Genomic DNA, 24808 nt, shown 5'->3' on the forward strand with positions numbered 1-24808 from the left:
GGGAGGCGCGAGTAGTAGAAGTAGCCCCCGCTGATTAGGGGGAGTGTCCGCAGCTGAATCTTGTGCCCCACAGAGTCCTGGGACTTGGAGTGCGTTTCACAACCAGGCTTGGCAAACAAGTGACCACAGAATCCTCTGGCGATGCGTCTCCCGCGAAGCGGGAGGCGCGAGTAGTAGAAGTAGCCCCCGCTGATTAGGGGGAGTGTCCGCAGCTGAATCTTGTGCCCCACAGAGTCCTGGGACTTGGAGTGCGTTTCACAACCAGGCTTGGCAAACAAGTGCCCGGCAGAATCCTCTGGCGATGCGTCTCCCGTCGATCTGGACCATCAACTGAAACACCAAAACGAAGAAGCCCAAGATTAAAAATAATAAATTTAAAGGTCCTGAATGGACGTACGTTATTCTTGAAGATTTCGAGAATTTGGAGATAATTGAAGATGATGAAAGCTTAAAAGCGGAACAAATTGATGAAGAAGTGAGACCAACTTGAAAAGAATTTTCCCCTTTATATTCTGTCACAAAGTTAAAATACTAAAGTAGAGAAGAGAAATCCTCTTATCCCATGAAAAATGGCTGACAATAGAACTGCTGGAAAACTGAATTGTGTAAAAAAATGTTGTAGAATATGTGTATGTAGCATATTTTTAGTACTTACAATATAGTTAGTACTAACAGTGGCCATTTCCTATTTGATGATTACAAATGTACAGAACAGCACTAATACACATGAAAGGGTAGCTACCATTAAAGGAAGTAGGGTAGAATTAGAAGCACCAGATGAGTTAGATGTACATCACACTGCGAGTAAGAATGATACAGACTTAAATGTCTTTACAAACTTGTTAGTACAACATGTAGAGAGGATGGATGTTGGTGATTGTTACGTATGTATGAAATTACCCGCATCTGTAGCAGAAGGAGTAACCTATCATCATTTACCCTTGACGTATGGTATTTCATGTAGTGTTTTAGCAAGCTTATTTTATAGAACAGGGAAACTGCAATATTATTATTCTAATGTAGATGTGATTATTTCTGAGGTTCTTATGCGAAAGAGCATGAACCCTGTCCTTAGTACAAGAGACTCACAATTTATGGGTGAATATTTTCTAACGATGAAAGCAATAGATATAGCTGAAGCACATAAGCACAATTTAACCTGTAAATTACAAGAAGAATATTTTTGAATTTAGTTGAGACAAGGAGACCGGATTTCCAAAGAAGAGCTTCTGAACCTAAACCTCAGATACCTAAATGGGCTGAGGAAGAAGAGCATTATGCAAATGGCAAGACTCATGCTGCTATGTCCTTGGACATTGAAAAGAAAGGGAAAGTCTGTCTCCATAGGTTAAAGACTGAATATAACAATGTGTTTATTGGTTCCAGTGAATGTGAACATAATTTCTTAGTAATTGGGGGATGGGGACTAAAAGGAGGGACAGATCCAGTATTTCCTGGAATCTATTATTTGTGTGGTAAAAAAGCCTATTTTAGGCTGCCAGACCATTGGTATGGAAGTTGCTATTTTGGAATAGTATTCCGTAAAGTTTATCATGTAAAGAGAATCACTGGAAGCAATGAAGACAATAATGGACTAATGCGTGTCAAAAGGGCTAGTTTTCTGAAATAGTAGGTGACCTTTTTGGTGCATGGATACCTTCAGTGGGAGTTCTTCTAAATTCAGGGAAAATGTGTCCGTTGTCTACGTAGTTGATCAATTATCTACTGACACTGCTGGACGATTCTTTTTTTTTTTTTTTTTTTTTTTTTTGAAACCGTTTATTGCATTCGTAAAAAAGGTTACAGGTATGGGCCTACAACCGCACGGCCGGCCGCTAGAGCATCACAAACATAGTACATACAGACAGTAAAGGTCTCTCAGCGGTGCACAGTAGGAACACAGGAGTAATCAATGGTGCAGGCCTCACGGCGTCGTGCCACAGAGTACGGTTTCATTTTAAAGACTAAACAACATCAAAAAACCACAACCGCAAGGCAACCCGTGATTCAAGATGACAACACTTGCTCCATAGTGGGGGATCCAGACTGGCAGGAAAAATCTGAAGAGGGGGATGGTAGGAGATCAAGGACTGGGGGGCCGCGTGCCCGCGGCCGAGCAAGAGGGTCCAGCTAGGGAGACGGAGCAGGCGAGGCAGCCGGCAGCTGTGGCGGCTCACAGATGCCCCCACGGTAGGCGTTCCAGGGGCCCCAGATTTTCACCCACGCCCCAGGCTTACCCCTCGCCACATACACCACTTTTTCACGGAACATACACCAATCCATGTGCTCTTTCCAGGCCGACACCGCAGGGGGCCTCTGGGATCCCCACAATTGAGCAATATCACGTTTCGCTATCATGTATCTCAGAGTCACCCACCGCGTCTGCGGAACCGAGTAGTCATTTGGTTCCCATACATTCAACAAGCACCTCCTCGCTTCAGGCAGCAGCGCTACACGCGTGACCACACGCAGGACCTCATGCACACCACGCCAGAATCGCTCCACCTTCGGGCACTCCCACAGTATATGCATAAAAGTCGCCAACGCACCACAGCCACGCTTACACAGTCCGTCACCGGCAAAACCCATACGTAGAAGCCTTGGCCCTGTCACGTAGACCCGGTGAAGGTTCTTGAGCTGGACGAAACGAAGGCGAGCCGGGATGGCCACCTCTTTCGGAGAGGCCACCGCGGAAATCCAATCCTCGTCGTCCAGCTCCAGCCCGTCGGCCACCCAAGCCTCGCGTAGACTAGTTAACAGGCACGATCTATCATTAATCAGCTTCTTATATATGAGGGAGATCGTGCTGTCCGGGACATGGCCATCTAGCACTCTGTCCTCCAGGGGGGAAGACTCCGGAATGGATGCAACATCCGGGAAGACGGAGCCCAGCGCATGGCGGACCTGTAGGTACCGAAAGTACTCACTGCCCTGCAGCTGGAACTCCGCCTGCAGCGTCTCAAAAGTTTTGAATCCCCCCCTCGTCCAGAGATCCCCCACTGTGCTGATTCCGATCGTGTCCCACTTCTCGAAGCCCTTCGATGTCCACAGGGAGCCCAGCCTCTCAGATGCATACAGTGGAGACGCCCGGGTCAAACGGTCCTTCCACCCCATAGCTGCATTAGCCGCGTGCCAAACCCGCACCATGACACGCGTCGGTCCCGTCAGACGGGAGTCGGGCGCGCCAGAGTACAGCGCTCGATTGTAATCGCCACCGGGCAGGAGCATCTTGTCCATCTCAAATGCCGGGTTCAGGGCGGGCCCGTAAAGGCCATGATTAATTGCAGCTAGTTGGGAGGCCCAGTAATACCGTTTAATGTCCGGAAGGGCGACCCCTCCGTCGTACCACGGGAGCGTCAGTTTAGCCAGAGCAATACGCGGCCTCCCGTCCCAGAACAGGCGCCGCTGGAGGCCCTCCACCTCACGAAAGTAGCGTGCCGGGACCATATCCATGGTGTTCTGGAGGGCGTAGAGGAAGCGCGGCAAGGACATCATTTTAAACAAGGCCGCACGGCCGAGCGGCGAGAGCGGGAGACGCCGCCAGCGCACCACATCCTCCTTCAAACGCTGGAGAGGGGGCAGCAGATTCCGCTCATAGCGGGCCTCCGGGTCAAGAGTGATATATATACCCAAGTACCGGAAACCCTGGGAGGCAATCTGGATCGGGCAGTCCCGCGGCAGGACCGGAGCCTCCCCGGAAAGCACGTAGACACAGGATTTCGCCCAGTTAATGACTAGGCCTGAGTTGCGACCGAAGGAGCGCAAAACATCAACTAGGACGATCAGGGACTTGCGCGGGGAGGCAAGATACAAAAGGATATCGTCCGCGTAGAGGGACACACGGTCCTCGTGCTCGGGGGTCCAGCGGAGACCACGGATGGAAGGGTGCCACCGCAGCCACTCCGCCAGGGGCTCCAGGGCCAGGGCGAACAGAAGAGGCGACAGGGGACAACCCTGTCGCGTGCCCCGCCCCAGCGCGAACGGGGCCGACACACGCCCGTTCACCACCACCTGCGCCATCGGGCCCGAATATAGTAATTTGACCCAGCTGATGAAACCCGGGCCAAACCCAAACTTCGCCAGCATCGCCCAGAGATATGGCCATTCGAGCGTATCAAACGCCATGGTGGCGTCCAAGGACGCCAAGATGGCTGGCTCCCGCACAAATGGGACACGCGCAAGCACCCCGTGCAAGCGCCGTAGATTAAGCGCCGTGTTGCGGTGTGGGATAAAGCCCGATTGGTCTTGGTGGACCAAATCGCCCACCACGCCAACCAACCGGTTGGCCAACACCTTGGCGAGGATTTTGGGCTCCGCGTTCAAAAGCGAAATCGGCCTATAGGATGTGACCCGTTCACGGGGCTTCCCCTCCTTGTGGATTACCACAATTGTGGCCAGACGCTGGTCCGGTGGGAGGGAGCCCTGCGAGTGGGCCGCGAGGAACATCGCACGCAGGTGGGGTGCCAGCACATCCGGGCGTAGCTTATATAGCTCAATGGGAATGCCATTGGGGCCCATGGCCTTGCCGGATGCAACCGAGCGAATAGCCGAGGCAATTTCGTCCGAGGTGGGAGGGACGTCCAGCGAATCCCTGTCTTCCGCCGTAAGGGAGGGCAGTGCGATGTCCCGAAGCAGGGCATGGGAATCCGCCTCCGAACAGGGAGAAACAGGGGAGTAGACTCCGCGGAAATAATCCGCGAAGCAGGAGACAATGGCTTCCGGCTCCGTGGCACACGCACCATCCACACTCTCAATCAAAGGCACCACGCGGCTCGCTCTCTCTCTCTTATCCAACCACGCAATCAATTTGCCGGCCTTGTCACCCACATCATACAAGCGCCCCTGCTGCTCTCTACCAAGGCCCCTGGCCGCCTCCGTGACGAGGGCCCGGTAGGCCGCCTGTTTTAACTGCAGAACATGTAACTTGGCGTCTGTTACCCCGCTCCCCAGGTCACCCTCCAATTCCGCAATCTCGGCCTCCACCCGGGTCACCTCCTCCCGCTCGCGCCGCCGGGCATTGGCAATAAAGGAGAGGGCCTCCCCTCTAAGAACCACTTTGAAAGCCTCCCACAGGGAGATGGCAGATGGGACCGACCCCACATTCTCCTCAAAATAGCGCTGTAAGGATTTGATCAAGTCGGCACGAATGGTGGGGTCGCGCAAATACCAGGCATTGATCGGGGCCACCCTGCCATCCCCCCTCGGGAAGACATCGAAATGCAACAACAATGGGGAGTGGTCTGAGATACCCCGTGCCAAATGGCGCACCTCCCCCACCCTCCCCGCATGGGCCGCCGGGACAAGGATGTAATCAAGCCGTGATAGGCTACCATGGGCCCCCGAGTGGAAGGTGTACTGTTGCAATACGGGATGCTTTAGGCGCCAACAATCCACCAGGCCCAGCGTGTCTAAAAGGCCAGGCAGCCACGCCTGCGCCCGGGGGAGGTCCCTAGGGGGATGGCGATCCATAGACCCAGATGCAACCGCATTAAAGTCCCCTCCAACCACCAACAGGCCACTCGGAAGTTCCAGAAGGAGGCGCCCCAGGTCCGCAAATGTAGTGGCCTGTAGCCCAGGCGGGACGTACACTGACACAAAACTGAACACTCTACCCTCCATACGTCCCACCAGAGCAGTGTAGCGCCCCCTCTCATCGTGGCGCACCTCATCAATCTCCAACGGGAGCGAGTTCTTAACCATAATACCCACCCCCCGCGAGCCCGAGGTGAAGCCAGAGTGGGCCGCCAAACGATATCCCCTCCGATTCATTGCATGAAAGGTGTTACCTATAAGGTGCGTCTCTTGCAGAAAGACAACATCTGGGGAAATACGTTTTAAATACTGCAGGACCACACCACGCTTAATCCTATCCCCCAGGCCGTTAACATTCCATGACAACACAGTCAAGTCCCTACCCCCCATCATACGTCGAAACAATCGGTCGTCCCCCACCGAGCAGTCTAAAGACAACAAAACAATTGCAGGTTTGCCTTGCGGTACGAACAAACAACACACCCCCCGGTCCCAACAAAACTCCCCCCTCCCTGCACCCCTGCATGAGCCCAGACAGCCCCCCCAAAGTGCAGTGTGCCTGTCGCCCCATAGCTAAATACTAACTAGTCCCCCAGAGGAGGAGGGAAGCCCCCAGCAGACCCCACATGACCTCCATGGGAGGGGAACATACAGAAGCAGTATATGGTGAAGGAACAATGTCCCGAGCAAGGCAATACAGTCACCCCTCAATTCTGATCCAGCGGGCCCTCCTCGCCAGCCGCGCTCCCCCCGCCCCCCCGGCCCCGACCTCCAGGCAAGGTGTCCAACCAGTCCCCAGCCGCCTCGGGCCGGTCGAAGAAGTGCGTGCGACCATCCACCTCCACCCGCAGCTTGGCCGGGAAGAGCATTGAGTACTTAAGATTTAGGTCCCTTAAACGTCGTTTGATGCCAATAAAGCTCTGCCGCTGCTTCTGGACCGCCGGGGTAAAGTCTGGGTAGAAGTTTACGTCCATGTTGTCCAACCTGACCGGTCCCTGTTGCCTGGAGGTCTGGAGGATGGCATCTCGGTCCCGAAAATTAAAAATTCGGGCAATAAGGGGCCGCGGCGGGGCACCGGTCTTAGGGCGGCCCCCGGGGACCCGGTGGGCACGTTCCACCGCAAAAAGCTTACTCAGCCCCCGGGGCTGGAGATGGGTCAGGATCAAGTCTTCCACGAAGAGATCCGCCGCCTCCGCCTCACGTCCCTCCGGCACACCAATAATGCGAATATTATTCCTCCGGGCCCGACCCTCGGAATCCTCCAGTCGCCGGTCCATCAGGGCGCTCGCCTGGCCAAGCCGGCGCACCTCCTTCTGGAGGGCCACCACGTCAGTCGTGAGGCTCGTTGTGGTGTGGGTCAGGGAGTCGACTCGGTCGTTCGTTTTTGACAAGTCCGCCCTCACAAGGCCCACATCCACCAGGACCGAGTCAATTTTTTGCGCCAAGGTATCAAAACGCTGGTCCACTAAGGCCTTCAGTTCAGCGATGGCGCCCATGACGTCCCGGAGGGTTAGATCCACCGGATGGGCAGATGCCTCCGTCGGGCCCACCGGGGATGACCGCGATGTCTCCGGAGAACCCTTTTGGAGCGTGTAGCGGTCCATACTATTGGCCTGGTGCGCCGTGCCACGGCGGGTCGTCTTCACCTTCGCCCGGTCGCCATCTTGTTTGGTGGCCATGCTGGCCCTTCCACCGTCGTGCCAAGAGCTCCAAACGGGCCGCCACACCAAATCACGGGTGTCAAGGGGGGGGGCGGGGGGCGACCACCGAGCCGCGGGTCAACCCACCGCCGACGGGTCAGCTGGGCACCTGGACAAGTCCACACCACCGCACCCCGCTCCGCAGCCCGACCTCGCCAGAGAGCAAGGAGGGCGCAAAAGCGAAAGTGCGGGGTACGCGAGTCGCCCAGCCCCGCTCGCCGCTGTTATTCACCTTGTCCCCGGATCGCCCCACTACTCCAATCCGGGGGGCCGGCGAGGAGAAGGCCGCAACCTTCAGTCGATGCTCCCACCGGTGTTCGGGGTCCGATTCGAGCCCAAAAAACGGGTAGCGCCTCAGCTCGGGTTCCCCGACACAGTCCCCTTAACAAGGACAGGATATTTCCAGGATTTATTCAGGAGGTCGCGGAGGTCCTCGGGAGCCTCGCACCTACGCGGCCATCTTGGATGCGCGCTAGGCTCCTCCTGCTGGACGATTCTTGATGATTAACACTGAATTAGTTGCTGTCAGATCTATGGTTATGCAAAATCGTCTTGCTCTTGACATATTGGCAAAAGAGGGTGGAGTCTGTAAATTATTGAAAACGCAACATTGTTGCACGTATATTCCTGATAAAAATGGTGAAATTGGAGGATATATTAAAAATATTACAAAATTAGAAGAAGAGTTAAAACCACTGGAAGTTGAAAGTGTATAGAAGAAGTTGACAAATAGCATTTCTAACATAGGTAATTGGGTTTCCAACATAGGCAAAGGAATTCTAGATCAAATAATATTGCCCATAATGGGAATAACAGTATTGGCAATAATGTTTTGGCACAAATGCTGCAAATGGAGAAAGCAGTATGAAGTAAATGAAAGGGGTAAGAAAAGAAAATGCGAAGAAATACAGATGGAAGAATTAAAAGGAGACTTTTACAAAAGAATGAGAGGATTACAATGCAAAAAGAGAAAAGAAAGAAATGAAAGATTTGAAGAAGAAATTGAGATGTGCTAAAGTTGGCATCTGATTCATTAGAAATTAGTGATGGCATTAAATGCCATCAGAGAGGGGATTGATGGAGCAAGGTTTCGTATAAAAGAAACTTGCTTGTATTCAATCCTCTCAAATAACATGTAATCACGTAACCAATCTGTTTTGTAAATACTTATATTGCATTACACACGACATACTGTATCGAGGGGAAGCTTATATGTGTATTACTAACAAGTAACCAGAGTGTCTTAAAATGGCTTCCAAAAAAAGCAAGAACTTCACTGCGCATGCGTCTACTACATCTACGTAGTATGATGTCTTCTATGCTTGGGGGAAACTTTGCAGATGCGCAATAGCTCTTAATATTGCCGCTCTTGAAGCTCACGTGATAATGCGCATGGTATTGCTTAAACTAAACCTTATAAGTTCTACTAAACACTAATGCGAAAGATTAAAATAAGTAAATGGGGATAGAGTAGAGATAAGTGGTATACAGTGAAATCATTTATTTTGGTATTCTAACGTGTCTTTTTCTGACTTTATTATTAATTCATATTTGGGCCTCGGAGGGTGACTAAAATCCCTACCCCATTTAACTCACGCGCAGGCGCACAGAAATCTGCCGGAAACCATGATGGCACAGTTGAAACACAGCCAAGGCCACACTGGACAGAGACGCCTGAGAACTCAGCCTATTGACCCAGACAAAGAAAGAAACTTAAAATAATGTTTCAAAATGTATTGATCCTAATGTGAAATGCGGGTGCGAATAAAGCTTTGGGAAAGTAAATTAAGGGACGGAAACATAGCACAATAGTCCTAAGAAAATATTACTTTTAGTATGGTGTGATGAACTCGTCTCTTTGCCCTGCCCAATCAGAATAGGGGAAAACACAATATTGAAAACATTAGGGGGGGTGGTACAAGAACACAGAATAGTATAATTGAGGTAAGTTAGTTAGTTTTGTGTCTGACTCTGAGTCTGACCCGACACGTATGCTGCCACAGACGCTATCCGAGCCGCTGTCTCGGACTTTGCAGATGCTAGAGACCCTGCTCGAGAGATTGAAATACTGATCAATAAACCAATCATCTAGAAGGGAATTGCGGCAGAAAAGATCGAGGAGAGTAGTGCCAGAGAGGGGTGCGATGCTGGCATTGCACTTAGAAGAGGTCACCTTCCTAGTTCTGAAACCTGCCCTGATCCTCTGTCTTCCACCTGTCCTGGTGGACTCCGTCTGGCCCATCTTCAAGGAGTTGGGTTCATCTATCACCCTCGGTAAATATAATTCTGTGAAATCGGCCTTTGTACCTTTTCTCTTTTCATCCCTTTCCAGGTACTGTCATTGCAATACTTTTTTGAGATTTATCATTGAACTAAACTCGATTTCTCTCCTGAAATGAATCTCGATGTTAACATTGTATTTGATCTGTGACTCACAAAATTATTGATTAGATATAGGTTTTAAAACTTTCGAGTTCTTTTTTTTTTTTCAAAGGTAAAAATAATGTCATTTCTACTTTAAACTAACTCAGCAACCTGATTCATTGAGCAAAGAGGAATTATTTACAAGTAGATCGAGTTGGTAAGATTTGGTAAAAGTGAATATCAAGTAACTCACAAAATTGATGACAGGGGGTTTTTACTAGCTTACTTGTATGAATGTTATGGGCCCAGGTGAGTATACGGTATGTGCGAGTAACCCAAGCTGGTAACCCTTCTCCATCAAGTCCCTTTCCTTTTGCCATCTCTAGAACCCCCAATAGGCGCGTCCGATGTTACATTTAAAAAGTGCTGTTGTCAACATGAAGTTGATTTGACAGGGAAGCAAGTACTGAAAAAGACACATGCCAAAACGCGTCTACTTGCAATAGTAAATTGACTCTTGACCCCTTGAGTGTTCCGTGTTATTTGTCCTTTTGGATTATGTATATGTGTGTGTGTGTGTGTATATATACCCACACGTGTTTTCGCTGCACATTGCAGTGCTATTAAAACTCGTATTTTGCAAGAATTAGTGAAATATCGAAAATATTTAATGGATCCCTGTGAAAAATGTGTTTCATCCTAATGACTGCTCCCAAACCAGTCTGCAGATGATGAACATTGTCAGGGTCTCAAAGATTATGCAGAAGTGGAGGACTAAATTATGCAGCAGGGTTATCTAAAGCATGCATCAGGAAAAGGCAAACTGAGCCCATTATGTAGCACATTATGTGGCAGTATTATTTTGAATTTTTTGAGCTAGAAACCACATTTTCTGTTGAAAACTGCAAATTATGCGGCAGAATATATGGTAAGTGTTTTAAATACAATACAATTACAACACAAACAAAAGATTAAGCGCTAAATGCTGTGAAGACTGAAAACGCATAATTCCACTGTCTCGGTCCATAAACAATTTATTCATGAAAGAGACACAAAACCTAAACATTCTAATTCAAATCAGTGCCTGTTAGTTGCACCTTTTAGAGAACAGTTGAGCATTCTCTCCGTTCTACAGAGAATGTTTTTAAAAGCACATAGGGTGTTTTTTCCTAAATCTTCACATGATTAAACATTGTTCTCTTTTTACTGTAGAAAATCAAATGGTGTAGTCTAGTGTTTATATCCCTATATTTAGTAACTATTTCTTTTATGTAAAAGTAATTGTTGTCAAGTTAACCACCACAAAATATACATAGAATATGAAAAATACATAAAGGGTAACGTGTATTATATAAGTCCTTTGTTGCATTTCGTTTTTTGGTGTGTTCTGGTCACCTTTACAAGATAAAGGTATACAGATAGATCTAAGAAGTTGGGGGAAGGAGGCTTAAGGTTAATACATACTTAAAATATTATGTTTAATAAAGTAAAATGAGCAAGGTTATAATATTGAAAAACAATTAGAAGATAAAGCACTAAAGTAAGAGATATGTAAAAAGACAAAATACATTTAGTTACAAAATATGGGCGAGTTAGAACATGACAATATAATGGTGAATACTTATCTGGATGATATTGTAGTTCTTGATATAGTAGGTCGATATATATGATGGCAAAATGAACGAGGCGACCCATCTGAAACTGGGTCATTGGAAGCCTTTGTGGTACCCTGGTTTTTAACCATTCCATATCTTTTGCAAAAATCCAGTGCTTTATAGAACTGTTGGTGTTTGGTCCTGCCTGCCGCTGCCACGAATTACTCCGTTTACCTTCATTTGGGACAGTATTCTTGGCAAGATATATATATATAATAATGGCCTTTTCGCCATATTGGTATCTAACATTGAGTGCTTGCAGATGCTATGTGGGGTCCAGATAGCAGATCTCCCCAAAGAAGGAATGTCTGAGATGCATTTGTTTCTCTAGCTAGTAAGACCCCCCATCTTCCTTGCCTCCCTTTTCCCGTGCCATTTTAAAGCTAAGCTACTTTTCGCTGTTAGGACAGAAGACTGCATTAGCAGTCCATCCAGGCATCATCTTCTCTATGGCTGCGACATCTCCCCCAGTTATAGAGACAACTCAGCTGTCTCCGTACCCAAACTGTTACAAGTTCCATAGGGAGGCCGGTAGTGCTTAGGATAACGTCTCTCTTTCTTTTTTTTCTAGCACTGTTGGGACATCGCCCTGGGGCCCCTTAAACAGATCCCCATGAATCTATTCATCATGTACATGGCAGGCAATACCATCTCCATCTTCCCCATCATGATGGTCTGCATGATGGCCTGGAGGCCCATCCAAGCGCTCATGGCGGTGTCTGCAAGTGAGTATCCCAGCCTCTTCCTGTATGATCGATGCAGCCCTGCAGAGAGCCGCAAACAAACTCCTTCGACTTAACCTGTCGCACCCAACGCTATCTAGGGTTATAACACGCACAGCTGGACCAGTGCATCTGGTGCCTGACGTCCCACCAAATACTACTCTCTTTTTGTGGCATACAGGCTGCTCAGCTGATCCACTTACCTGCTAACCAACGCTATCTAGTGTTATAACACGCACAGCTGGACCAGTGCATCTGGTGCCTGACGTCCCACCAAATACTACTCTCTTTTTGTGGCATACAGGCTGCTCAGCTGATCCACTTAACTGCTAACCAACGCTATCTAGTGTTATAACACGCGCAGCTGGACCAGTGCATCTGGTGCCTGACGTCCCACCATTTACTGCTCTCTTTTTGTGGCATACAGGCTGCTCAGCTGATCCACTTACCTGCTAACCAACGCTATCTAGTGTTATAACACGCACAGCTGGAGCAGGGCATCTGGTGCCTGACGTCCCACCATTTACTGCTCTCTTTTTGTGACATACAGGCTGCTCAGCTGATCCACTTAACTGCTAACCAACGCTATCTAGTGTTATAACACGCACAGCTGGAGCAGGGCATCTGGTGCCTGACGTCCCACCATTTACTGCTCTCTTTTTGTGACATACAGGCTGCTCAGCTGATCCACTTACCTGCTAACCAACGCTATCTAGTGTTATAACACGCACAGCTGGACCAGTGCATCTGGTGCCTGACGTCCCACCAAATACTACTCTCTTTTTGTGGCATACAGGCTGCTCAGCTGATCCACTTACCTGCTAACCAACACTATCTAGTGTTATAACACGCACAGCTGTACCAGTGCATCTGGTGCCTGACGTCCCACCATATGCTGCTCTCTTTTTGTGGCATACAGGCTGCTCAGCTGATCCACTTACCTGCTAACCAACGCTATCTAGTGTTATAACACGCACAGCTGGACCAGTGCATCTGGTGCTTGACGTTCACCATTTAATGCTCTTTTTGTGGCATACAGGCTGCTCAGCTGATCCACTTAACTGCTCAGCTGCACCCTCAACTACTCCTGTACAGAGGCCCACCCTCCATTGCCAAGGCACACGGGCCGTGCTCGACAGCACCTCCACAGTATATCAGACCTGGGTCCCACACAGCTGAGGCACCTCAGTGCTAATGCACAGCACTCCATTGACCATGAAGCAAGAGGAGGCCCAGCACCAGCCACTCTTTCAAGTTCCTCATCCCAGCCATGCAGCACTCGGTGCTATCACAGCCCTTGGCTAACATAGGCCCATCTATACTGTCCGTGGCCTCTCCTCCCACTCCGGTCTTTGGCTGCGACCCCTCCCCTTTGTCCTCTTCTATAGCCCTTCTGTCTGCACCTCTCTTTCCATCTCTTCTGCACCTTCTGCTGTTCCGTTCCTGGACCCTGACAATAGTCCTCCTTACTTCCTGCGGGACAACCAGCAGTGTCCGTCCGTCCTCCTCCTCTGGTTCAGGGCTCTGATAGAACCTCTCTGTCCTACCGTACTGTCCCCCAGTTCTATCCAGTTCTGGGCTCTGTTGCTACCCCTCTGTCCTTCTTTGTAGTACATTTGCTATTTATTTTGAACTCGGACAGTCTCCACCTGTCCTGCCCTCCAGAGCCTCGTCCTAGTACAGTGCAGGGCTGTGATAGTACCCTGTCTTGCTCTCCAGCGCCTAATGCTGTTGGTCAGTCCTCCACCTGTCCAGCCTTGCAGTAGTTGCTGCTCTTCCAGCCCTGGGTACCTCTGGTCGTTGAATCCAGGGTTCTGACATTGTCTCTCTAGTTTCTCCTTTCAGCCTTCTCCAGCTCGTTAACTCCGTTTCTCTTGTTGCAGCCTTCAGGATGCTGGACAGCTCGAACCAGAAGTTCCTGCAGGGCCTGGTGTACCTGATTGGGAATCTCCTGGGACTGGCACTGGCGGTGTATAAGTGCCAGTCCATGGGGCTGCTGCCAACCCACGCCTCTGACTGGCTGGCCTTCATCGAGCCCCCAGAGGTGAGTACGATGAGCCTCTTGCTGCTATAACCCCTTAGCTTCCATCCCCTGGTCAGCGGTCACTGGCCGCCTGAAGGATCGATCTGTGTGACAGGGATGTGAAAAGCCCAAAGGGGCCTCCACAGTGATGGCTGAGTCCTGGTACAGAGAGCTAGCGGCACGATCTTCTGTTGTGTGTGCGGTCTCCTGGTAGTGGACTTCTGACAGGGATTCCCATATTGGCTCCCGTCCAATATGCTCTAAGAGTGCTAGAGCAACCTGCCCACAAAAGGGATGCTCGGATCCCCCTAGCCCGCACTGGCTCAGATCCCAGAAGCTGGACATCCTTCTTAGAGGGCTTGCTGTAAGAACGGATGGGACACCGTACCCTGGCTCTTATATATTTTTGATATTGCTGTGAAATGCGTGGGTAATTCACCTATCCATTAAATGCTTCAAAATTGTAAGCAGAGAATCCAACGGCCCAGCTTGCAAAGTGTTATTAGCTAAAAAATAAACTAACTGAGCCTGAAACGACCTGGCAGTTGCACCAAGAAGAGCCTTAGGACAGGTAGAGGAAATACCCTTGTGCACACATTCCAGCCTTTGAATCAGACATGCAAGGGTACGGCGGCACCCTGCTGGTTGCGTCAGTTGTGGGAGATAGCAGGGATTGGAATTTTATAAAATATGTATTTGTCAAATGCACAGCATACTTCAGAAATCTATCTGTCCCATGCAGTGCTACTTCTGACTATATCAGTGACGTATTTGTGTTAAAATTTGAATATTCACAGGCTTTATGTATGCAATATAGGCCAGGTTATTGATAATGGTAGGGTCTCAATATCCCAGCATTTTTCATTAAGCGGGACTTCTGATTGCGGCTGAGGTCTGGATATACCATTGTTCTGATTGAATTATTTCACTCTTACTGTAGTTCTGGGGAACTCCCTTGTGAATTGCTCTTGCAAATATACTAAGTATTTATTCAGTTTCACAAAATGTTACTGTAAGTAAACCCAGATTCTACTGAGGGTCCACCGTCTAGGATGCCAGCTGAGGATCAAAGCGTCCGCCTGCAGTCTGTCTTCCTCCATTAGACCACATTGTATAATTATTGGTCCCATCTCATTAACTCACTGCGCCTTAATTCTCGTGTTTGCCATAACGGAGTGTATGCCTAGTGTTGTATCAATGACTGGGCATTACACGCATAAATTAACTCTGCAAAGTTGTGTCAGAGTCAAAATGTTATGGGCCCGATTCTCAAAGCTATCGACGCATGTAAGCTTGGCTTCCATGAGCAAAATTTATTTTTGACCTCATAAAACATTTTTCACATGACAAAGCGTGTATGTTTGCTCTTGCAAAGATTACATGTTCAAATGTTTGCCAGGAGTATTCCTGGAAACTTGCAGCTGTGCCATGTCTCCAGTCTTACTGCTGAAAACGCGTGTGAATTATTGGAAGTTTTAAATCTCCATTTATGCAAGGTCTCAGAGTTAAGTGTTGTGACTTTCTGTAGAAAATTCTCTTTTTTCTGTATTGGCCATAATGCTTTTTGCCATAATGCTTTTTTCTGTTTCTCCATCAAACGTGTTTTATTAAATAATGCTTTAGAGAAATGGTAGTAAAATTCGGAATTAAAAATTGCTTTAAACCTCTGTTCACTTTTTTAAGTTGCAGACATTTTTGGGTACGTTATATTTTGAAAGCTAACAAACTGTGCAATTCTTTAGCAAAACTACAAGTTTTGTCCATATTTTTATGTCTTGCCTAGCGTTGCAGCGCACGCGCTGCTCGCTCGGCGAGATTTATTGTTAATGAGGAGTTTGAGAAAAGGGCATGAAGCCCTGCCCCTTATTTCCATTGGCTGGCGTCATCGTTTATGGTAAACGGTGGCCTTCCATTGGAAATTAGCTGTTTGGGTTGCCTCCCTTTGGCTTTTTGGGCCGGCCCACCCAGACTGGGTCGCAAAGCACTTTCTTATCTTTATGTGGCCATGTGTTTCTAATTGAAAGCACATGGCCCCATAAAGACAAGAGATCGATGCTTGTTGGTATGGTGTGGGGCGGAGAGGAGGGGAGAGGGTCTGTTGGGAGAAACTTCGGGGCCCAGCATATACCCACCAAGAGCAATGTTCTACTCTTTCTCCCTCAAGCCACCTCCCCAAAGCACACACACAGCCTTGCATAGACGTTTCGCAATTCCAGCTTGGACCAAAGCCTGTAGAGGCCCCGTGGACTGTGTACCGGAGCTTTTTAAACACTTTTCCCCAGAGGCCCAGAGTCCTGAGGTCCTGCCACCGAGGCCTACTGTTCTGTGACGCTTCCCCAGAGTCCACTCCCGAGAATGCCCAGTTTGCCGCGACGAAGGCTTGTTTCCATTAAGGTGTTATCTCTGCTGAGACTCCTGTTTTCAGTAATCTTGCATGACCCTCCATGAGACTTTTGGTCAGACCAGGTGTCTGCTCTCTTCCTGTCTGGTGTGCCAACCCCCGACGACTGGCCTGGAATCTCCATCGATGGCCAGGAAGTTTATTTGAAGAAATTGAAGAACGAAGGCCCGGCTGAACGGGGCAGGCAGAACTGCTGTGGAATTTTACCCGTACTGTTCAACAGTCTTGGAGTACTCCCCCGTCATTTTAAGGAGGGCTGCTTACTTTTCGGCACTTCTCGGCTTGATTCGCAGTACTGCGCCAGTGTCTGTGCCCTTACATAACCCTGTTATTCTCCTCTCTTAAATTCACGCACCCGTGTGACGTCTGTTCCCGAGTAACTCGCCTCCTTTTCGTGGGTCTACACAACCTGCTTCTTTGTTCGATTGTTCCTTATTTTCTAGTTTAATTCACGTTTATAGTCTTTGGCTTTAAAGGCCGTACTTCAGTAGCTCAAAGCGTTGCCAAGAGACACCAAATATCACTGGTTTCACTGCTTCTCAACTTCGAGGGGGAATCTGAACTTTACTTTAATGTAGAAATTCGCAGTGTGGTTTTTCCCTGTGTTTTGTGCTGTTAACTGTAATGTTATGAAATGCGTTTATCAGCAAGGTCGCAGCAGCTATTCCGCGCAACAGCAGCATCACTCAGCGCCACCACAGCATCACTCAGCGCCGCCATCACTCTAGGCCACCACAGCATCACTCAGCACCACCACATCATCACTCAGCGCCACCATCACTCAGCGTCACCACAGCATCACTCAGCGTCACCACAGCATCACTCAGCGTCACCACAGCATCACTCAGCGTCACCACAGCATCACTCAGCACCACCACAGCATCATTCAGCGTCACCACAGCATCATTCAGCGTCACCACAGCATCACTCAGCGCCACCACAGCATCACTCAGCGCCACCACAGCATCACTCAGCGCCACCACAGCATCACTCATCGTCACCACAGCATCACTCATCGTCACCACAGCATCACTCAGCGTCACCACAGCATCACTCGGCAGCACCACAGCATCACTCGGCAGCACCACAGCATCACTCGGCAGCACAACAGCATCACTCAGCACCACCACAGCATCACTCAGCGCCACCATCACTCAGCGTCACCACAGCATCACTCAGCGTCACCACAGCATCACTCAGCGTCACCACAGCATCACTCAGCGCCACCATCACTCTAGGCCACCACAGCATCACTCAGCACCACCACAGCATCACTCAGCACCACCACAGCATCACTCAGCACCACCACAGCATCACTCGGCACCACCACATCATCACTCAGCGCCACCATCACTCAGCGTCACCACAGCATCACTCAGCGTCACCACAGCATCACTCAGTGCCACCACAGCATCACTCAGCGCCACCATCACTCTAGGCCACCACAGCATCACTCAGCACCACCACAGCATCACTCAGCGCCACCATCACTCAGCACCACCACAGCATCACTCAGCACCACCACATCATCACTCAGCGCCACCATCACTCAGCGCCACCATCACTCAGCGTCACCACAGCATCACTCAGCGTCACCACAGCATCACTCAGCGCCACCATCACTCAGCGCCACCATCACTCTAGGCCACCACAGCATCACTCAGCACCACCACAGCATCACTCAGCGCCACCATCACTCAGCGTCACCACAGCATCACTCGGCGTCACCACAGCATCACTCGGCGTCACCACAGCATCACTCGGCGTCACCACAGCATCACTCGGCGTCACCACAGCATCACTCGGCGTCACCACAGCATCACTCGGCGTCACCACAGCATCACTCGGCGTCACCACAGCATCACTCAGCGTCACCACAGCATCACTCGGCGTCACCACAGCATCACTCGGCGTCACCACAGCATCACTCGGCGTCACCACAGCATCACTCAGCGTCACCACAGCATCACTCAGCGTCACCACAGCATCACTCAGCGTCACCACAGCATCACTCAGCGTCACCACAGCATCACTCAGCACTACCACAGCATCACTCAGCACCACCACAGCATATGCTATCTAGTCTCCCCCCATGGAGTGGTACATCTCAGAAGAATTGGCCCTGCAGGTGTTCGCGCTTGTAGATCATGTAGGTCAGCGAGCGTTAACTGAGCGAGCCTCCATTTTGGCAATCCGCGGACATACCTTTAGCGGAGGAGTTCTCAAAAATAACACCATAGAACATTAAGGGGCGTGGCTCCTGTTCCTTTTCTTTATTATCTCGTTCCTACTTCTTTCTTTGGAGCAGGAACTGCGGCAGCTTTACCGTGTCTCGTATGACCTGTTGGGCCTTTACTACCGGCCCCATGGCCTGGCTTAGGGCTTGGCCTCACTTTGCCCATACTATTCAGTGCCTCGTTCCTGCGCTATGTGAACCTTCTTTCTTATTCGGGTGCTAACTATGAGCTGCCACTATTGTATTCTGCCAGGTATGCCGCTTTTGGACCCTGACCGGTATGCTGCGCCTTGGCCACTCTCCATCTGCCCTCTGCTTTGATTTCATTTATACTGAAACATTTTTCGCAGGTTTCCCTTTGCTTGTACAGTTGTGTGGGCGTTTCAGGGAAAACCAGCATTAAAAATGCAAAAGGTCTCCCCTTTCATTAGGTTAAAGCCATTTGCGTTGCTGTACAATACCATTAGCAAAGCAAATGGCTTTAACTTCATCAAAGGCGAGACCTATTGAATTTTCAATGCTTGTTTTCAAATTGCAGGGCATATTTTATTTTAAAAGCAAATCATGAAATTTTCCTCACTTTTGTTAACGGAAAGTTTTGAGTCCATTACCAGATAGAGGCATGGACTATGCCCTATTGATTAATTTTTTTATGGTGCTTATTGGATGGAATTAAGAAACCACAAGTGTAAACACAGAATTCATATCCACAGGGTCATGTGTTCACTGTACAGTGCTTGATCCTGAAATAGCAACGAATGATCAGGAACAGGCGGAAGCAACTCAAGTGATCATTTGTGCCTAGTACTACTATAAAGGGTACATACCCCTCTTGTACCCTGTCCATCCAACCAATGCACCTAAATGACCTCATTACTACACGCAACGCCTGAACTTTGCTGTCTTGTTCCCAACTTTCCATAATTTTGGTGCTAAATTTAAACTTGGGCCATAATTATTCAGAGGCAGCCACAAAACTAAAATGCGTCACTCCCGGCACCACATTAAGTAGGGACGGTCACCTCAGCTCCAAAAATCTATGCCACACCGCCACAAATTAAGATACACTGTCATTTAATGTGTTAGTTCATGCATTTGTTCCAGCCAGTTATCATATACGTTAAGAACTATGGACTTCCAGAGATGCATGATGCCCATTGTAGTCACAAATCATACGCCGATAGCGATCCATCTGCACATATCGATTGTCATGGGTGGGAAATCCGACATGTCTTGCAGAGTTGCAACCCTGCATGTCAGTGGTGTTTGCATGTCACTTACAGATTGTTTCTCCCGCCTGTTCCTGTCCCACCACCGCTTTACCTTTAAACATTCTTATGGTATTTGCACAATGTCGCCTTCTTTCTCCTCGCATCTCCAGCACAATGCACTAGCTGTCATTGTTTCTCTTATGTTATTTGTAAGGCGTCCGGTGCCACCTCAGTAGGATTTTGTTGTAGAGAATATCAGCCCAGCCTCTCTTAGCAGGTTATCATGGTCAGTCATGAACTCTGACCAGTCTCCATCAAATGGGGGCTCCAGTCTACCTGAGGACAACCCCTTGGGTTTATTTTAAACAAAACAAGTTCAAACAAACCATGAATCAATGAACAATCCTATATGTTCCTTAACCTAGTGGTTTCTAACAGCCAATACTATTGTCCTAAGTCTATACAGACCCTTTTCAGATCCTCAACGCGCCTCTTTCTTCGTGCAGCCTCCACCTTTTCAGCGAAAGCCTCCATCTGTATTTGTGCTTGGCTCCTCCACAGCAATAACAAACCATGCAATAGAAGTCACATAGAGCGTAACTGTGAAATACCAGATAAGCAAGCATCTTAAAGCGTGCAGTAAGAAAATCCTTCACTCAACACCTTACTTACTCTTAACAGACTTCATGGCTGCTGATGCAGCGGGCTACATTTGTCAAGATTGTGCACGATGGGATGACCCTCGCCGCCATGTCCTTAATAGAATTGTAACTTTCCTTCATAGTAGCTAGAATGTTTCTAGTTCGGTGTCTGGATCAGAGGGGAGGAATATGCTAGTTCAAAGGTCATGTGGAGCTAAAGCGGCTTTCACACCCACAGCATAAAATATAACCTTTTAAAGAATGACCAGTCCTTTGCGTTCATTTTATGTACCTGGCACACCTATAGACAGAACATATGAGAACCCATCATACCTGGCCAAATGTGCCACAAGAACGCAAGCCTCGTGCATTAAGCCACTTACCCACTGCACTGTACTATGGTCAGGGAGGGAACTGCAGAAAAGGGTTGGCAGAGTCAGGTCAAGAATGGATGGACACTGGGGTCAAGAGTTTCCTCGCTCATACTGTTAAATGATTTGATACTTTTAACTGCGCAAAGCTTGGAGTCCCTAAAGGCTGCCTACAACACCGCCTTTGTGCTGGTCTCTGTCCATTTGTTCATCATAAGGATAACTCCATCTAGGGTGAACACCCAACCTGAGAGGCCCAGTGTCCCCCACATCTGATACCCATATGCAAGACATTAATCCTAATAAGGGTCTGTTTCCCCGATAGTTCTTTTCTGGTCAGAATTCGTTCTGATGGGAAGACAGCAGTCAATCCAGTACCCTATTTGCATCCCAGACCACAGAGTATCTGGGATCCGGCGGTTTGAAGAGGCAGACGCCTCTCAGTAGCTTGGTTCCATCGGGTGCTCCCCCATAGGCACACAGACACTAGTTCCTGCCCTGCTGAACGGAAAGTGTGTTTGAACCTGTAAGCTGGACCTATGATGGCCAGATATGACAACAACAATGAAGGACGACCTCAGACCGCACTGGATTCTTTGATTAAGTCTGCGGAACCTCAAGATGCGTTTCTCTTTCCACCACACCGTATAATTCAGTATAGTTAAGCCTCCATTAAATGTCTTCTTTGGCCTCGTCGGGCAGGGGATTCTATTGGATACTTCTGACCACTGATGTCACACCATGTACTTTTCCCAGCCACAAGACCGAAGCAGGAAAACTTTAAAGCAACGCTCCTGCGTGCCAGCAGGCAACACCGCGAGACTCAGCATCAACAGTGTTCTGCCCCGGGAGTGGCGGACTGATCCTCATAAAACTGCCGCCCATTCGCACTGACATCAGTTCCTTTCTTTCTGCACCTTCAGACGCAGATCCTAAGCTCCACTCATTCCTTTTTCTCTCTTCAAAGTGATTGTTCTCCAAAAAGAAGAAAAAAAGCTAGTGTGCATTGGATATCCCGTCCTAAAAGAGGAGTCCAAGCTTTGTAGGGACTGTTGCAAAACGTTGTCTGTGACAGATCCCCACAAGGTGTGCCTCTGCGCATAACTCCAAGGCATGTGACGAAGGCACCCAGATCAACCCTAAAGCCATTCAAGAGCGTGCGGCAAAGCCCTATGTGGCCAAACACCAGAAGGCTCTGCGCCGGCCCTGCTCCAGATCAAAGTCAAAAGCGAGAACTCACTCCTGCTCCCAAAGTCATTTCTGAGGCAGCTCCTCCTCCTGGTCGTAATCTTCAGAGGAGCCCAAGTGGGACTCTGTCCACCATTCCCATTTTCCAGAGAAGGTGCGAGGGTGTCCGGGTGCCTCAAGGTCTCGCTCCTGTTCCAAAGAGGAGCCAGTTCCATCCCGTGTCCCGATGCACCGAGAGTTCCCAGGTCCATTGATGATGTTGCAGCAGCTGGAGGCCTTTGCAAGCTCATCTCAGGCACTCTCCCAGCTCCTATTCAGGTTACCAAAGGCGGGTTCACCCTTGCCACTGTCTTGGACCCTTGAACCCAGTTCCATCCCGTGTCCCGATGCACCGAGAGTTCCCAGGTCCATTGATGATGTTGCAGCAGCTGGAGGCCTTTGCAAGCGCATCTCAGGCACTCTCCCAGCTCCTATTCAGGTTACCAAAGGCGGGTTCACCCTTGCCACTGTCTTGGACCCTTGAACCCAGTTATGGTCCCGTGTCCCGATGCACCGAGAGTTCCCAGGTCCATTGATGATGATGCAGCAGCTGGAGGCCTTTGCAAGCGCATCTCAGGCACTCTCCCAGCTCCTATTCAGGTTACCAAAGGCGGGTTCACCCTTGCCACTGTCTTGGACCCTTGAACCCAGTTCCATCCCGTGTCCCGATGCACCAAGAGTTCCCAGGTCCATTGATGATGATGCAGCAGCTGGAGGCCTTTGCAAGCTCATCTCAGGCACTCTCCCAGCTCCTATTCAGGTTACCAAAGGCGGGTTCACCCTTGCCACTGTCTTGGACCCTTGAACCCAGTTCCATCCCGTGTCCCGATGCACCAAGAGTTCCCAGGTCCATTGATGATGATGCAGCAGCTGGAGGCCTTTGCAAGCGCATCTCAGGCACTCTCCCAGCTCCTATTCAGGTTACCAAAGGCGGGTTCACCCTTGCCACTGTCTTGGACCCTTGAACCCAGTTATGGTCCCGTGTCCCGATGCACCAAGAGTTCCCAGGTCCATTGATGATGATGCAGCAGCTGGAGGCCTTTGCAAGCGCATCTCAGGCACTCTCCCAGCTCCTATTCAGGTTACCAAAGGCGGGTTCACCCTTGCCACTGTCTTGGACCCTTGAACCCAGTTCCATCCCGTGTCCCGATGCACCGAGAGTTCCCAGGTCCATTGATGATGTTGCAGCAGCTGGAGGCCTTTGCAAGCGCATCTCAGGCACTCTTCCAGCTCCTATTCAGGTTACCAAAGGCGGGTTCACCCATGCCACTGTCTTGGACCCTTGAACCCAGTTATGGTCCCGTGTCCCGATGCACCGAGAGTTCCCAGGTCCATTGATGATGATGCAGCAGCTGGAGGCCTTTGCAAGCTCATCTCAGGCACTCTTCCAGCTCCTATTCAGGTTACCAAAGGCGGGTTCACCCATGCCACTGTCTTGGACCCTTGAACCCAGTTCCATCCCGTGTCCCGATGCACCGAGAGTTCCCAGGTCCATTGATGATGATGCAGCAGCTGGAGGCCTTTGCAAGCGCATCTCAGGCACTCTCCCAGCTCCTATTCAGGTTACCAAAGGCGGGTTCACCCATGCCACTGTCTTGGACCCTTGAACCCAGTTATGGTCCCGTGTCCCGATGCACCAAGAGTTCCCAGGTCCATTGATGATGATGCAGCAGCTGGAGGCCTTTGCAAGCGCATCTCAGGCACTCTCCCAGCTCCTATTCAGGTTACCAAAGGCGGGTTCACCCTTGCCACTGTCTTGGACCCTTGAACCCAGTTATGGTCCCGTGTCCCGATGCACCAAGAGTTCCCAGGTCCATTGATGATGTTGCAGCAGCTGGAGGCCTTTGCAAGCGCATCTCAGGCACTCTCCCAGCTCCTATTCAGGTTACCAAAGGCGGGTTCACCCATGCCACTGTCTTGGACCCTTGAACCCAGTTCCATCCCGTGTCCCGATGCACCAAGAGTTCCCAGGTCCATTGATGATGTTGCAGCAGCTGGAGGCCTTTGCAAGCGCATCTCAGGCACTCTCCCAGCTCCTATTCAGGTTACCAAAGGCGGGTTCACCCTTGCCACTGTCTTGGACCCTTGAACCCAGTTCCATCCCGTGTCCCGATGCACCAAGAGTTCCCAGGTCCATTGATGATGATGCAGCAGCTGGAGGCCTTTGCAAGCGCATCTCAGGCACTCTCCCAGCTCCTATTCAGGTTACCAAAGGCGGGTTCACCCATGCCACTGTCTTGGACCCTTGAACCCAGTTATGGTCCCGTGTCCCGATGCACCGAGAGTTCCCAGGTCCATTGATGATGATGCAGCAGCTGGAGGCCTTTGCAAGCGCATCTCAGGCACTCTCCCAGCTCCTATTCAGGTTACCAAAGGCGGGTTCACCCTTGCCACTGTCTTGGACCCTTGAACCCAGTTATGGTCCCGTGTCCCGATGCACCGAGAGTTCCCAGGTCCATTGATGATGATGCAGCAGCTGGAGGCCTTTGCAAGCGCATCTCAGGCACTCTTCCAGCTCCTATTCAGGTTACCAAAGGCAGGTTCACCCTTGCCACTGTCTTGGACCCTTGAACCCAGTTATGGTCCCGTGTCCCGATGCGCCGAGAGTTCCCAGGTCCATTGATGATGATGCAGCAGCTGGAGGCCTTTGCAAGCGCATCTCAGGCACTCTCCCAGCTCCTATTCAGGTTACCAAAGGCGGGTTCACCCTTGCCACTGTCTTGGA

At 49.8% G+C, this 24808-nt stretch overlaps 1 protein-coding gene across 3 annotated transcripts in view; it reads left to right on the top strand.

Moving 5' to 3' along the window:
* The window catches only part of EMC4 (ER membrane protein complex subunit 4), an 89846-nt gene that overhangs the window by 56967 nt on the left and 8071 nt on the right, over positions 1 to 24808 (top strand). For all 3 annotated transcript variants that reach the window (XM_085642484.1, XM_085642403.1, XM_085642568.1), the window contains exons 4-5: positions 11823 to 11976; positions 13857 to 14017. In XM_085642484.1, the coding sequence (XP_085498610.1) occupies positions 11823 to 11976; positions 13857 to 14017 (315 nt within the window). The remainder of the gene's footprint in view (positions 1 to 11822; positions 11977 to 13856; positions 14018 to 24808) is intronic.

This window comes from Triturus cristatus, chromosome 1_1, assembly GCF_964204655.1.
Source record: "Triturus cristatus chromosome 1_1, aTriCri1.1, whole genome shotgun sequence".
NCBI lineage: Eukaryota > Metazoa > Chordata > Amphibia > Caudata > Salamandridae > Triturus > Triturus cristatus.